Source organism: Falco punctatus, assembly GCF_963210335.1.
Source record: "Falco punctatus genome assembly, chromosome: 13".
NCBI classification, from domain to species: domain Eukaryota; kingdom Metazoa; phylum Chordata; class Aves; order Falconiformes; family Falconidae; genus Falco; species Falco punctatus.
In genome coordinates this window covers 1,586,871-1,600,786 of record NC_137593.1, presented here as the reverse complement: position 1 = coordinate 1,600,786, position 13,916 = coordinate 1,586,871, and the positions used below count along the sequence as shown (strand labels likewise).

Genomic DNA, 13,916 nt, shown 5'->3' with positions numbered 1-13,916 from the left:
GCGAAAATGTGACAAAAAATGGGAAGTGGGGATTAAGTACACTATGAAACCACTATACCTGCTCTCTTGGAAGAAGTTTTAAAGGGATATTATGAAACAGTATAAGCCAGGGCATGTCAGTATATGTTTGGCTATGATCTGAAACGGTGAGTACTGAAGGATATCAGGAACCAGTATCCCAAAAGGAATAGGGAAATTATAAGAATATCAGTGTTGGTACATGGACTTTGAAAAGAGCAGAGACTGTGGAGCGTGTTAATATTGGACAAGGAAGACAATACTAGGTCATCATGCCTGATCAATCCTTGCTGCTTTTCACAGAAAAACCTTATGGCAGCAGCACAAATTCTCAATTGGAAAGTGAGCTGACGCCTTCCTCTTTCATGCTTATGCAAAAGGATAATCAGTATAACTGATTTATGTGGTGATTCAATATGTCATGATATTTTACATTGACATCTTGCACTGAAATTGGAAAAACGTCTTTGCTTTGATTATTTGTGGTTTGATTTTTCTTAGAGAATGATTAACTGTGAACAGCCGTAGCCTAAACCATTAGAGCACTATTGACATGCCGGTGGGTTGGCATCCTGTCTAAGAACACCTGTTATTGGCATTGCACTTGTTTTCTAACTTCTCTTCTACTTTACATTGCTTTCTTTTATTTCCTTTCCCTTGAGAACTATTCCCATTCTTAACTTATGGGCCTTTGACAGAAGTGAGCTCTCCCGTTACCTGGCCTTGCAGTGCTCTGCAGCTTCAGATGGCAGTAGATTTTTGGCAATTGGTTTGTCTGACCTGCTTCCAATGAGACTGGTGAAATTAAAAGTGATTTTCCTCTTTTTTTTCTCATACTTCTACACTGAAGATTAGGGATAGTGTTGCTTTGTTTGTAGTTTTGTAGGATTTTGTTTTAGGAAAATTAATCGGTAGTTCATTTACTTAAAAACCAAGGTCTTACTCGTTGTTCAAAGGCTGATACTCTTTTAAAGAACATACGTGCATCAAAGTTACAACTTTTAACCAGGGATATAAAAAGGAGGCATGTGTCCAAGAGATTTTGCAAGCTCCGCTATTGACCACTTTCAATAAGCAGTGTATCTAAATATACAGTCATCAATAATGATCATTACTATTTGATATTATTAGTGGAGTATTTTAAAACTTAATGAAAACAGATTTAAATGAGTAGCCTAAGTAGTCATCTCTCTAGCTACAGTTAAAAAGCACAAATCAGTAGACTTTTCCCTAGCAGACACGCTTTGGACTAGATTAGACATTTTCTTTCCTAAAGCACACAAGTACCCTGCCACTCAGCCATCAAGGAGCCATAATGCAAAAGTTATTTCTGGCCAGCTTGTGCTGAAGAAAGGCCTGCTATGAACAGTGTTTGCAATCAAACAGCAACATCTACTTGAGCTAGAAGAATCAGGTGGGGTTTTTTGCTGCTGAATTGTTCTCTTTCCTATTATCCTGTGTAATTCTTGCAGGCATCTTGTGATTGTTGGCTTAGCAAGGAGTTACAAATAAAATGCCTGGAGAAGTAAATGGACTGAGCTATGCTTTCCCTATACAAGACAAAAAACAGAGGAAAGGGTGAAGAGAAAAAAGGCTGGAAAGTATCTTCAAGTTTTTCAGCTTAAGTCACTATATGGGTTGAACTGCTCACTTGCTTGCCTTCTATTACTATACTTCTAATATTGTCATGTCTAGTTTTTCTCCTGCTCTGGTGATTTTTCATACTTAGACTGTAGCCTTTTAGGTGCTACAAAACATGGTCAGTCACGGCACCCGCATTTCTTAGAAGGAACTCTGCACTTGGCAGGATCAAGCCCTTGGAGAAGGCCATATTAAGAGTCATCAACCTACTTACAGATTTTCATGTAGCTGAATGCTGATGCTGGGAATACTGAGCTACTGGAAACAGCAGAAAGAGCAAATTCATCAGAGGCTGTAGACAGAGCAGAGGAAATTGAATTGGTTTTGCCATCTGAAAGAGAAGTCCATTAGTAACAGAACAGTTCACAGAGGGGTCATTTTCAGATTTAAACAATAAATATTGTGTAATCTGCATGATGACTAAGCTCATTCCTGCCTTTGCCTGAAGCAGTCATGTTAACAGAGATGACACGCTATCTGAGAAAGGACTGCAAGTTCCTTTGCTTCCAGCCTGTCCCTCATGTCAGGCCATTTGACCTGACCTTGGCAAAGGATGGAGGGTATGAACAGTAGGCAGAATAGGGGCACAAATAAGCTGCCAAAGGTTTTAGTGTTGTCGTTGTCATCCCGTGATGTTAGTGGAAGAAAAGAAATACACCCAGTCATAGTTCTCACTTTGGCTGTCTGTAACTTAATGGGGGTGGGCATGAGAAAAGGTGAGTCCTTTAATTTTAAAGGAAATGTAAGTGTATGGCGATACTCTGGCCCCACCAATTAGGACTTCAGTTGTGGGCTAGTTGAAGGTGATGACAAAACTCTTACTTGTTTCAGAACAATTCTGTTTTTTTCATTTCAGAATCTAATTATTTATCTCATAGCCTGCATATTACAGTGAACTCTCTTGGAAGTAATGAAATCACAGAAGTGGAAAATGCATGAAAATGAAATCAAACCCTGCCAAATATTTCTGCATGTTTAAGTAGATCATATTAAAGAATATAACTTCATAGTTCTCATTTCAGCAGTATTGCCCAGTACTACTATTATTAGGTGTGCTTAACAGGTAATTTTCATCTTTAAACTAAAATAATACAACTTTTAAGTGATAGCTGCCTTTCAGTCTTGTTTTTCTCCTCAAAGGTAAGATCTGTGAGCCTTGTGCAGCACTAATCAAACCAACATCTTGAAGTCCTTTTACAGTAGTATTACTGACTGTCCTAGTCATACTTGATGAACTCGGTGTCTCATTGTAAGGTTTTTCAACTGGATCCAGAAGCTTAAAGTAGTTTTTTGTATGCTGGTAACATGGTATTAAAAACAAGTGCACCAACACTGTTGTTTTTGTGCAGATGAATAATGTGACACCAGAATACTGTCTTGACATCATACAGAAGTTTGAAGTATCAGAAGAAAACAAGAAGCAAAATGTTCTTGGGATTGAAGGTAACGTTTTTGATTTCAAAATTAGTCTTGATATACTGTAGTGGAATAGAAAAGCTTTAACAATGTTTTTGTGTAGCTTATAATATTTGACTGTGATAGTAACATAGAAGAGCAGCAGTCAGTAGTGTAGGTGCATTTTTGTGAGACATGGGAGAGACAAGAGTAGGTGGGGTGAATTAGCAGCTAGTGTTATACAGCAATATATCATGGCCATCGTACAGTAATGGGAATGCCTTAGGCTTGCATGAATTTATTGCTACTTGTGTATTTGTAAGATATAAACATAAAATATATGGTATAGAATGTTTTATGTTATAGTCTGTTATAACTGAAGTAATAAAAGCAGAGTTTTCATTCTGTTCTGCTCTGTAGATCTGGAATCGCTCCTGTACAATCCATTGATTTATGCTTATGTGAAATAAATTATGGATAGTTGCATTTTCTTTTGGTTTTAATACCTTATTCACCTTGCTTGCTAAAGCAATTGTAAATGTTGTATTTATTCAGAATCAACTTAATATCGAATCAAAATCTGAACTGGAACAAAATAGATTAAATGCTATGGTGTGTTAATTTGCCCAGAAGATAGCTTTTGTGAAGCAGTATAATTTACATGATGATTTTGGGGTGGGGAAGGAGGAATCTTCCACATGGTACTTAAATCCTGGTGACTGCCTCCCATGTCTTAAACAAGCTTCTGGTATGACCGAGGGCACTGCACTTAAATTGAAATAAGGAAAGCAAAATGAACAAGCTATGGCGCTTACAAAAATATTTCTGAAAGCATTTCTGTTCCTCTTAACCTTACTGCTGCTGCTTTTATGTTGGAGTTGCTCTCACGGTTAGTATTGTTTGCACTATCCTTTTAAATATTCTACATTTCTCAGTCTCATAGGAGGTATTTTTAAAACTTTCTCTGTTTAATGCTGATCTAATTTACAGAGATATAAACCAAGTACCATCTTTTCAGAGAAACGTGCAGCATAGAGAAAGCTGTGAACTAGTGAGATGGGCTAGATCAGTGAATAGGCTAGCATGGGCCCCCATGCTCCCTGTGCTGCAGTGCAGTGCTTCAGGTGGTGCTGCCTTGTCTACACAGTATCTTCAGTCAGGGTAGTGCTTATTTACAGCAGAAGAGTGGCACTGGGGCAGAGCCTAAGTGTCAGCAATAAACTCAGCATAAAAAAGCATTAGCTTCCAAGTCAGGAAGTCAGTTTGGCTCTCGTTCCTGTCTGTGAGCTGTATAAATGGTCAGATCTTTCTTAACTTTGGTAGGAGCGTGTTCTTTTGTTCTTGACATTGTTGCTACCTTCTGAAGATTACTTCTCAACTTGGGACCTGTGAGGCATCAACAGCAGCACGAAGTCGTGACAGACCTGCAGAATACCAACCTATACTCTTGCAGGCATTGTATCCTAAGTCTTTTCTGCTGCCCAGGATTTGAGGGATTTCCTCTGCTTCCTCTTATTTACAAGATGTTATCCTTGTGATGGAGCAGAACAGGATAGCTCTTGTGCCATCAGAAGCATCCACTGAGGGGAAACATCGTGCATGTGTCAAATCCTCTGTATCCTGCTGAATGTGAGGCTGAGGTTCCCCCCTTTCCATCTACCCAGCTATGCTCCTCTAAGCAGGTCGCTTGCACTCCAAGGCACAATTCAGCGTCCCAGGAAATGCAGACTGACGCTGTCTAAGCATTTGACCCAATTTCTCAGTTATACTGATGCTTTAACAAGAATCAAGAGGGTGTAGGGGGTACCAGTTTGAGAAGGACAAGGAGAAAAAGGCAGTTTTTACAACTGTAACGACTCGTGGTTTAGCTGCGTACTGTCTGTTTGCAGTAACATCTAGATGAAGAGATTATTTTTATCTCACCAGAATAATTGTGAAGGAGGGTATTTTCTTCTACTAATACTAATAGAACCAATACCTTCTTCTATTGCATGTATTAGCAGAGCAGTTTTGTCTGAACTGCAGAAGGCAGTTTGAGCACACTTGTCTTAGTCTGTGCACTGGATTTAGTATAGGGAGGTTCTCCAGGGTTTCAGAGAATTTTTATAGGTGCATTTTTGTCATCTGCCCCTTCTGAGGGTCTGAATGAAGCATCTGATCAGCAAATAGGTTGGGCAGTGGCCATATCAATCTGTGACTAAAAGTCGTCTTGTATAGCTACTATTTGGCAATTGTATGCTTTTTATTAGAATCTTACATATTTTTTTTTTACTATTGGTTGTTAATTAAGTCATGAAGAGGCCTAGCTCAATGCCCTGTTTTGCAAATGCTTGTTGATTTTTTCATATTTTTTTTAAATTTTGGCAGTCATAAATATGTCTTTCTAGATTATGTCTTCTCTAGTTCAAAGCTGTTTGAAAGTTGTTTGAGGACGAGAGTTGGATCTTGGAGATGTGTTCTTCTCAAAGGTATCAGAACTTCCATAGGCTTCAGAAAGAAATACCTCTGTGTGTGCCAGCAGTGGACTGAGTCTGTGTAGCCTCTTCAGTTTGCAAAGAACCAGGCAAGGCACAGACAGCAGTTAATATGCTGAAAACATGGGGTACAGGAAGATTCAGTGGTTTTGGAGACAATGAGTTAGCACTGACAAGCATAAACAGAAAAAGCAAACATTAGAGTGCAAATCATTTACTTGGTAACACATACTGCATCCATGGCAAAACTCTTTCTCTTCTCCAAAGGTTTCACCAACTTCATGCGCAGTCCTGCTTGTGATGTATTTAATCCACTGCATTGCGAAGTGCATCAGGATATGGATCAACCACTTTGTAACTACTTTATTGCTTCATCTCACAATACGTACCTGACAGGAGACCAGCTGCTGTCCCAGTCCAGAGCGGAGATGTATGCACGAGTGCTGCAAGATGGTTGTCGATGTATTGAAGGTATGTTTTTTGTCTAACTTGCTAGTTGTGAGAAGTATGATGAATGTTTATTTTAAGCACAAAGTCAGTGGCAAGCTCAAAGCATGAATGCTTCACTGGCTGATTAACTTCAGCGATAAACTCCTGTTTTCTAGCAGTCTAACCAGAATTTTTCTATTGGGAATGGCCATCTCAGACGAACATGATAGACAGTACTGTTTTCTCCTGCCTGCTGATTATTGTTACACTTTACTCAGTCAGTGCAACTTTTCCATTGTCCTGCAGTTTTGTGAAGTTGTTTTTTTTTTCTTTTTTATTGCGCAAGCTCAAGTAAGGCAATGGGCAGGCATCTGTTTGGGGCCTGGCAGTCCCAGCAGAGAAGCCCCAGTTGTTCTGCTCTGCAGCTCTCCTGTGCCGGAGGTTACTGCTTCACAGGAACGCTTCCTGATCCATGTTGTTCAGAATGACCTGAGCCAGCAAAGACCTTTTTCTTTCATAAGCTGAATAGGAAAGTGGGTGTTTGCCTATGCAGTTCCTCCTGCAGATGCAAAGGGAAGACGAAAAGTGCCTGTAGGAGGACAGGTGAGCAATAGTGCCTTCTCTCAGCACAGCTGTGTATCTATTTCTGTCACCATCTTCGAGCTGAGGTTTTGGTCTGCCACAACAGAAAGGTAGGATTCTGTTTCATTGGCAGGATGCTGGTGGAAGAAAACAAGATGCTGTTTGTCTGATAGCCTGGAGATAGCACTGGATTCTTTTATAAGTTCTTATTTAAATAATAATAAACTCTTAAGTATCTTATTTAAATAATAACAAAACATTAGTATTGTTGTTCTTAAGATTGTGGGTGGAATAAAGTCCTTTGACATATTTAAACTTGCTATTAATTTTTTTGACTGGTACTACAAAATTCATAATTGGGAAAAAAATCTCTTAATCTGAATTTAAAAAATAATTGGAGAAAGTGAACCAGATAAAATTGGGTGATCTCTCACTGTACTTTCCCTTCTGTAAAGTTCACTAGAATGCACATAGTATGTCATTTCGCTTGACCTCAAAACTATTGTAGATACAGTACAGCCTAGGTAATACCTCTGTAGCTTTCACTTTGTGAAGTTTTTAACTTCCTGTACAGCCAATAGTAGTGACATGTTTAGTGTAAATCCAGGGTACAGTAATTGTATTGGGAAAAATATTACTGTCCTAGTTCATTCAATATGCGATGGATTTGATGCTACTTTTACTATCATCGGTTATAAAACTGCAAGTTTAATTTGGAGTGGAAGAAGATTAAATTGCTTTTAAACAGGTTGTCTTCAGAAGCGAAGCTGCTTTCCCAAGAAATAGCTGTAAACATCATTTGACCTGTTACACCTTTATAATTTTATATATGAGGAAAACCACTCAGTTTAGTATAAGGGGAAACCCCCTTTTTAGGTTGCGGACTTCTCATTTGGTATAACAAAAGACTTGTTAGTCTTAAGTCAGTTGGTAGATCATAATAGATTGAATCAAAACTTGTTGACACCTGCGTGGTTGAGTACTGTACATGAGTTCTGCTGGCAAGCAAGATCAGCAGAAATGTATAAGATCATGGGCATCTCTTAATGTATAACTTTTTCTGTCTTAATAGTGGATTGCTGGGATGGTCCAGATGGAGAGCCAGTAGTACACCATGGCTATACTCTTACTTCTAAAATACTCTTCCGTGATGTGGCAGAAACTATCAATAAATACGCCTTCATCAACAATGAGTAAGTGTAGAGTCGGTTTTGAAGCTACATCTGTCTGTTTTGTGTAGTTAATCCCATGTCAGAATCAAAAGGCAAAACCAGGAAGTAGGTGTATTCCTTTAAACACATTTAGAAATTGTTGATTTTAGAAAAGTTGATTCTGTTCCCCTGTTTATTGCTTGTGCTTTATTTGTTCTTCAACTGCATGAGGTCTTTCCAACAATCAAATTAGAAAGGTCAACCTAAGATAGAAAGACCTTTCATGCATCATAAATGCAGTAATATTTTGAGCAGTCTGAGACTGTTGAATATCTTTGAACAGAACTTCCCACTCATAACCACAGGGAAATTCTTAAAAATCAATAGCATAGTATTCTCTGCCTAAGGAGAATACTAAATTTCAGTAAGAAAATTTGAAAGCCGTCTCATGCGTAGTATGAGGAAGTGTGGAGATGTGGGATGTTCAGATTCTATTTTGTTTCCCATAGTACGATATGACAGTTTATTATGAAAATCATGGTGTTTAACCATATATATACAACAGTCTCAAATTATGAGTGGGTGTACAGAATTTTGAGTAGTTTAGAAAGAATAAAGAGAAAATGTTTACTTCTCTTTATTTGGGGGGGGTGGAAAGAAGAAGAAGAAAGTGACCCAACAATGGCCATTTGAAAAGGGGAAAAAAAAAATCCCAACCCCCCCAAAAACAACAAACACCAAAACCCAACCAAAAAACCTGAGCCCAAAAGTTTGGTGTTATTGATTAGAAATAGGAGATAGTGATTTCAAAACTGAAGGAGGTGGTTCTTCATTTGGTGTGTAGTTGGCATATGGGGTTCCTTGCCGTAAGATCCCAGGGCTGCCAAAAGTTTAGAAATCAGGGCAAATTTTTGCAAGAAATAGGCTGTTATATATAGAAACAATGTCTTTAGCTCAGGAAACTTAAGCTGCAAATTCCTTGTGCCTGGGAGAGTACTCTGGAAAGTATTGCCGATAATTTCTCCTTCTCCAGAGTCTGGGCAGCTTCAGAGATTTGGTCTGACTCGCTGTAGCTACACTTACTAAAAGAAAGGCAAATCATTCATGCAGCTATCAGTCTTGGAACACGGAGAGGAGTTAGCAATTCCTTTGAAACTGCTTATGTCAAAATGCTTTTCTTCAGGAGCAGCTTGCTGATCACTTATGGCTTGCAAAGACTTTGTGTATGGCTTGCAAAGGAATAACACACCTTCTGCTCCGTTACATAGAACAGAAGGGCATCGTGTTGCTGATGAGCTTTCTGTCTCTGTGCCTCACACTTGGTGATCATGGATTTCAAACTTTGTCACCCAGTGTGCTTGTGAGTAGGGTTCAAGAAAGGGCAGAATTGCTTGCAGGGACTGAGAGAGGGGTTCTGACAGAGCAGGGATCTGGGAGTTCATGTGCAAAGTCCTTCTTCCCAAAGCGAGTTTGGTTCCAGGCTGCTGACAGTGCAAAAGCAAACTGCTTAAACCAGTTTATGTGGTAAGCTGTGCAGGTCTTCTCCTTTAAAACACAGTTATGACAGAGTCTGGGGGTTTTATTTCTAGGTTTCCAGTGATACTGTCTATCGAAAACCATTGCAGTATTCAACAACAAAAGAAGATCGCTCAGTACTTGAAGGAGATATTTGGTGACAAACTGGACTTGTCATCTGTAGTCACTGGAGATTCCAGACAGCTTCCTAGTCCTCAAAATTTGAAAGGGAAGATCCTAGTGAAGGTAACTTGCTACTGGCGGCATGTTCAAAATGCAGCATGTGATATTTATCATAGATTTTCTTTGGCTTTGGAGAACCAGTTCAGCAGTACCATGTGGAATAGTACAGATGCAATGAGTTAGAATTCTGAGCTTCTCAGAGACATTGAAACAGAGTTTACTTTGGACTTGGCATGTGTTCCAGAGTACTTGTGTAAGTGTTTCAACAGGGACATGGTATCAACAGTGGAAAGAAAATTCTCTTCCTTAAGCATCTTTATCTGAGAGTCTTAGTCAGAGGTGCATATTTTTGCACTTCAGCACCAAGTCAAGAGAGCAGAAAAATGACATAAAATGCATTGTTATGAATAGAAGTAACTGTGACAGCTACCTGAACCTGGTCTTTTCTTTTTTAAAAAATTTTGTCTGATTTGTTATTAGTGGATGTCTGTATGGTTTATATCCCTATAGTATCTAAACATTATCCTACAGTCCCTCCTTGGACAAGCATTTTGGAGTCATATAAAAGTGAAAATTTCTTGCATTTTCTGGCATTTCCCCTTCACCCTGATATGAGCACTAGTTCATGAAATGAAACTGTTTTCATGGTTCATCAGCTGTGTTTATGAAAGGAGCACTTCAGAAGGTGGCTATAAGGAGCGGCGAGGGAGGAGGCCCTGGAGCACTGAAGTTAGTGTGGTATGCAAGACTAATTATTTGAGCCTCTCATTATGAACAGATTTGCTCTGAAAAGAATTTCAAAAACCAAGATGGATAGGATATAATAAGCAAGGCAGACCTTTAAGGGGGCAATTTATATAGTTGTGGCTTATTAAATTGTCTAATTTTGACACATGGGGGCAATTCCTTTGCTGTGAGCTCTTGAGTTACTATACCCCCGCCCACCCCCCCATCTTCTGTATCAAGCTGGCTACAAGGATTCACAATTTTGATTTGATGCTTATCTGGATGTATTTCAGTGTATAGTACAGAACTGACCCTGAACTAGAAAACCTTTGAGTGCTCAACTGTGGTTTTGAATTTCACTCAGTTGGTTTTCTTGTATAACTGCTGGTTAATGAGCGATGCAAGCATGTAGTGTTGGTATTAAGGAGTCAAACAAAATAGTATGTAATGTCAGTCATGCAACAAAACCCAGCAAACCTGGCTCGAAATATTATGTCAATGCACAGAAGGCAAGAGAGGTTTAGTACTGTGCAGTTCTTACATGAGCTTTTGAGCTGGTCTTCCTAGCACATTTGAGTTTGTAACTTCAGTGTAATTCTTCAGCTAACGGTCCTGAAACCCTGAGAGTAGTTACAGAATGGTGTGAAGCCGAGCTAATGTTTTCAGAATGAGAATACTATTTTAAGCATCACAGTCTCTTTTCACAAACCTGTCTCCCATTGCCTGCTCAATTTAAGCAGCCCTGTTGGAAAAGATAAAAATCGTATTTAAGAATTAGCATCTTATTGAGAAGTAAGCCAGTTTCTCATCTGTTTGCTATTATTTTTGCTCCGTTTTATACATTTTCCTTTTAAAGGCAGGATTGATTCAGTAGCCAAACAATTTCAAGTAATGGCATAATTTTTGTTTTGCTAGTGTATTTAAAGAGTGATTTTAGTAAAACTTATGGATTTAAACCAGTATAAAGGTGCCCATGTGAAGTGAATTTGACCCACTCATTAGCAGGACAGCATTATTAATTTCAAAATGCAGTCTATAAATCAATCCATTTCTGCAGAAATCTGAGCCTAATTCTTGTCTACCTCTGCCACTGAGGAAGCAGGTAGACTGTGAACATTTTTGCTATTGGTGAGGAAGACACAGAAGTAATGACACAGAAGTTTAATAGGTGATTTACTAAGTAACAGATGGTAAAACAAGAGGCAATGGCTACAAGTTACGGCTTGGGAGGTGCAGATTGGATGGCAGGAAAAAGCTTTTTCAGCTGAGGGTAGTGGAGCATGGAAAGATGCTGCCCAGAAGGCTGGGGGAGACTCCACCCTTGAAAGTTTGTGAGACTTGGCGAAGCAGAGCTCACATAGAGCTGGTGATGGTCCTCCTTTAGTGGGAGATTGGACTGGAGACCAATAGCCCAACATTTCTAAAATTCTGTGATTTGGCTTCACTGTAAGTGATCATACAGGAGAATTAAAGATTAATGCTCTAAAAAAGTTCATTAATCTGTCAGGGCCTCTTTTTAGGTTTTTTGTTTGGTTGGGTTTTGGTGGTGGTTTGTGGTTTTGGTTGGTTGTTTTTTTGTTTGGGTTTTGTTTTACCTGGAGTAGCTAATAACCTCTGTTTTGATGCTCACTACTCTAATCGGGTGTTGGAAACTAGACATGGAATTAAAGTAGTTCCTTTCTAATGGAAGTATATGACATTCACAGTACTGGATTAGCAACTAATTTGGATTGCTGACCAGGTTCTTGCATGAGCACACAATATTAAACTAGGCTTTGCTGCTTCCTTCATTTTGGTACCTGCTTGCAGTGAGTTCTTTCGTGTCTGCACTTCGCTTTCTGATGAAGAACCTATGACAAAATCTCAGCTTCTGATTTCTAGAGTTTTATTTTAAATATACAGTTGGTCTGCTTGCTAGAGATAAGCCTGAAATATCTGAGAGTCTGCTTAAAAAATATTTTGGGTACTTTCTGTCTTGCTCTGGAGATGGGAGGTAGTATGCTTTTCTTGAAAGAGCTTGCAAAGTTCTTTCAGTAATAAACTCTTCCAGAAATACTTAAAATATTACCTATGATAATCTGTGTCCTTGAACAGGTTTGCATGAGACTCTCTGAAAACAAATTCTGAACTCTGGTTGCAGTTTACATAAGGAATAATTGAGGAATGGGCTATTTTGGTCTTTGCACTGAGAAACACTGGCCATGTGTGCATTTATTGTGAGTATTTTTTCTTCATTTTAGGGTAAAAAGTTGCCATACAGTCTTGGAGCAGATGCTGAGGAAGGAGAAGTTTCAGATGAGGATAGTGCTGATGAAATTGAAGATGACTGCAAGCTAAAGCCCTGCTATGTATGTGCATATACACAGTTCCCAGAATTGTTACATCTGTACATTTCTTACATGCATACTCCGTCATGCTACTTACAGTTGTTAGCAGATCAGAGTTTTTAACTTTGATTTCTAAGTCAGGACCTTAAATATAGAAGTTATATAATTCCACTTTTAGATATGGGATAACTTTGTTTGGAAATGCACACTTTGTCTTTTAAATCATATAAATAACAGATTTAAGTACTTTAGTTATAATAGACTGAAATAGCCAGCATTGTAAGCCTGCTAGGCTTTTTTTCAGATACAAATGTGTAGTACTCAAAGCAATGGCATGATGGAATTGCTACACCAAATGCTAGATGAAAATTATGGAATGAAAAAAAATTTGAGGTGTGAAACCTTTTTATTTTCAGTCCTTCCATTTCTTATTTTTTGGCACTGAAGATGGCTTTCTGTTCCTTTTATTTTTTAGACTCTGTGTATTTTTCTGCTGTTAATTTCATTAACACATTGGTTTTTTGCTACAAATGGAAACTGACATATGATGCTAATACGCATTATCCAGCAGGTGTGGTTGATTTTGTTTTTTTCTAGTCAGTAGATAGCCTTGCTTCACCAGTTAAAACTTTTGAACAAAGAAAATACTGTCTAGGGAGATGCAGAAAGAATAGATCAAATTCAAATTAATATTTAGCAAGACTAATGTTTATCTTTACTTTTGAATGTAGCCCAGTGAGTTTGTCTTGTTCTTATCTCTAGTTCTCATTAACTGGTTTTGGTTTAAATACTGAGTTTTTAGTTTGTCTGTATATGCCTGCTCTTAGCGATTGAAGGTTTTTCAGAATACCTTAGGATTTGCTTCTGTTTAAGAAGTCCTCATCTGAACTGGTTCAGAGGAAGTATATGTTTATGCAGGTTCTTCCCCTACCCTGATGCTGCTAAAATGCTAGTGTCAGCCACATCCTTTGGGGGATTCTTGTACACCATACAGAAGGGCTGATTTGATTTTTCTTGGTTGGTTGGTTTGCCCCCCCCCTTTCCAATAAACTTTAGCACCCCTTTATGCTACTGGACAGAATCATAATTAATTAATTTCTTAATTATTTGAGGTTAAATTGCACTTTGATGTCATTCAACCCATGTGTTCCACAAGACAGTCTCTCTCATACAGAAGTATGCTTGAAGCACAGGATACAGTCAGCTTGCTCAATAAGTCAGAATTTGTATTTGTCTTAGTATTTACTACAGAACCGGAAATATTTGGTATTAATTAATTTGTGGGGAAGCTTGAAGACTTCCAATCCCATAAATCTTTAGGAATATGATTTATTTTAAGTACAAGTACAAACTTCTGCAGGTTTAAGTTCAGGGAAAATTATGTATTGAATGAATATAACTCTTAATTATGGATGTAATAAGATAAGATTGCTGAACCAGTTCTGAAACCAATGTAATGACTGATGTGTTGTCAT

The 13,916-nt window shown here is 38.4% G+C and overlaps 1 protein-coding gene across 9 annotated transcripts in view; it reads left to right on the top strand.

Moving 5' to 3' along the window:
• PLCH1 (phospholipase C eta 1) overlaps positions 1–13,916 on the top strand; it is an 86,356-nt gene that overhangs the window by 51,062 nt on the left and 21,378 nt on the right. For all 9 annotated transcript variants that reach the window (XM_080410165.1, XM_080410172.1, XM_080410166.1 and 6 more), the window contains 5 exons: positions 3,009–3,102; positions 5,796–5,999; positions 7,612–7,732; positions 9,280–9,451; positions 12,355–12,462. In XM_080410165.1, coding sequence (XP_080266291.1) covers positions 3,009–3,102; positions 5,796–5,999; positions 7,612–7,732; positions 9,280–9,451; positions 12,355–12,462 — 699 coding nt within the window. The remainder of the gene's footprint in view (positions 1–3,008; positions 3,103–5,795; positions 6,000–7,611; positions 7,733–9,279; positions 9,452–12,354; positions 12,463–13,916) is intronic.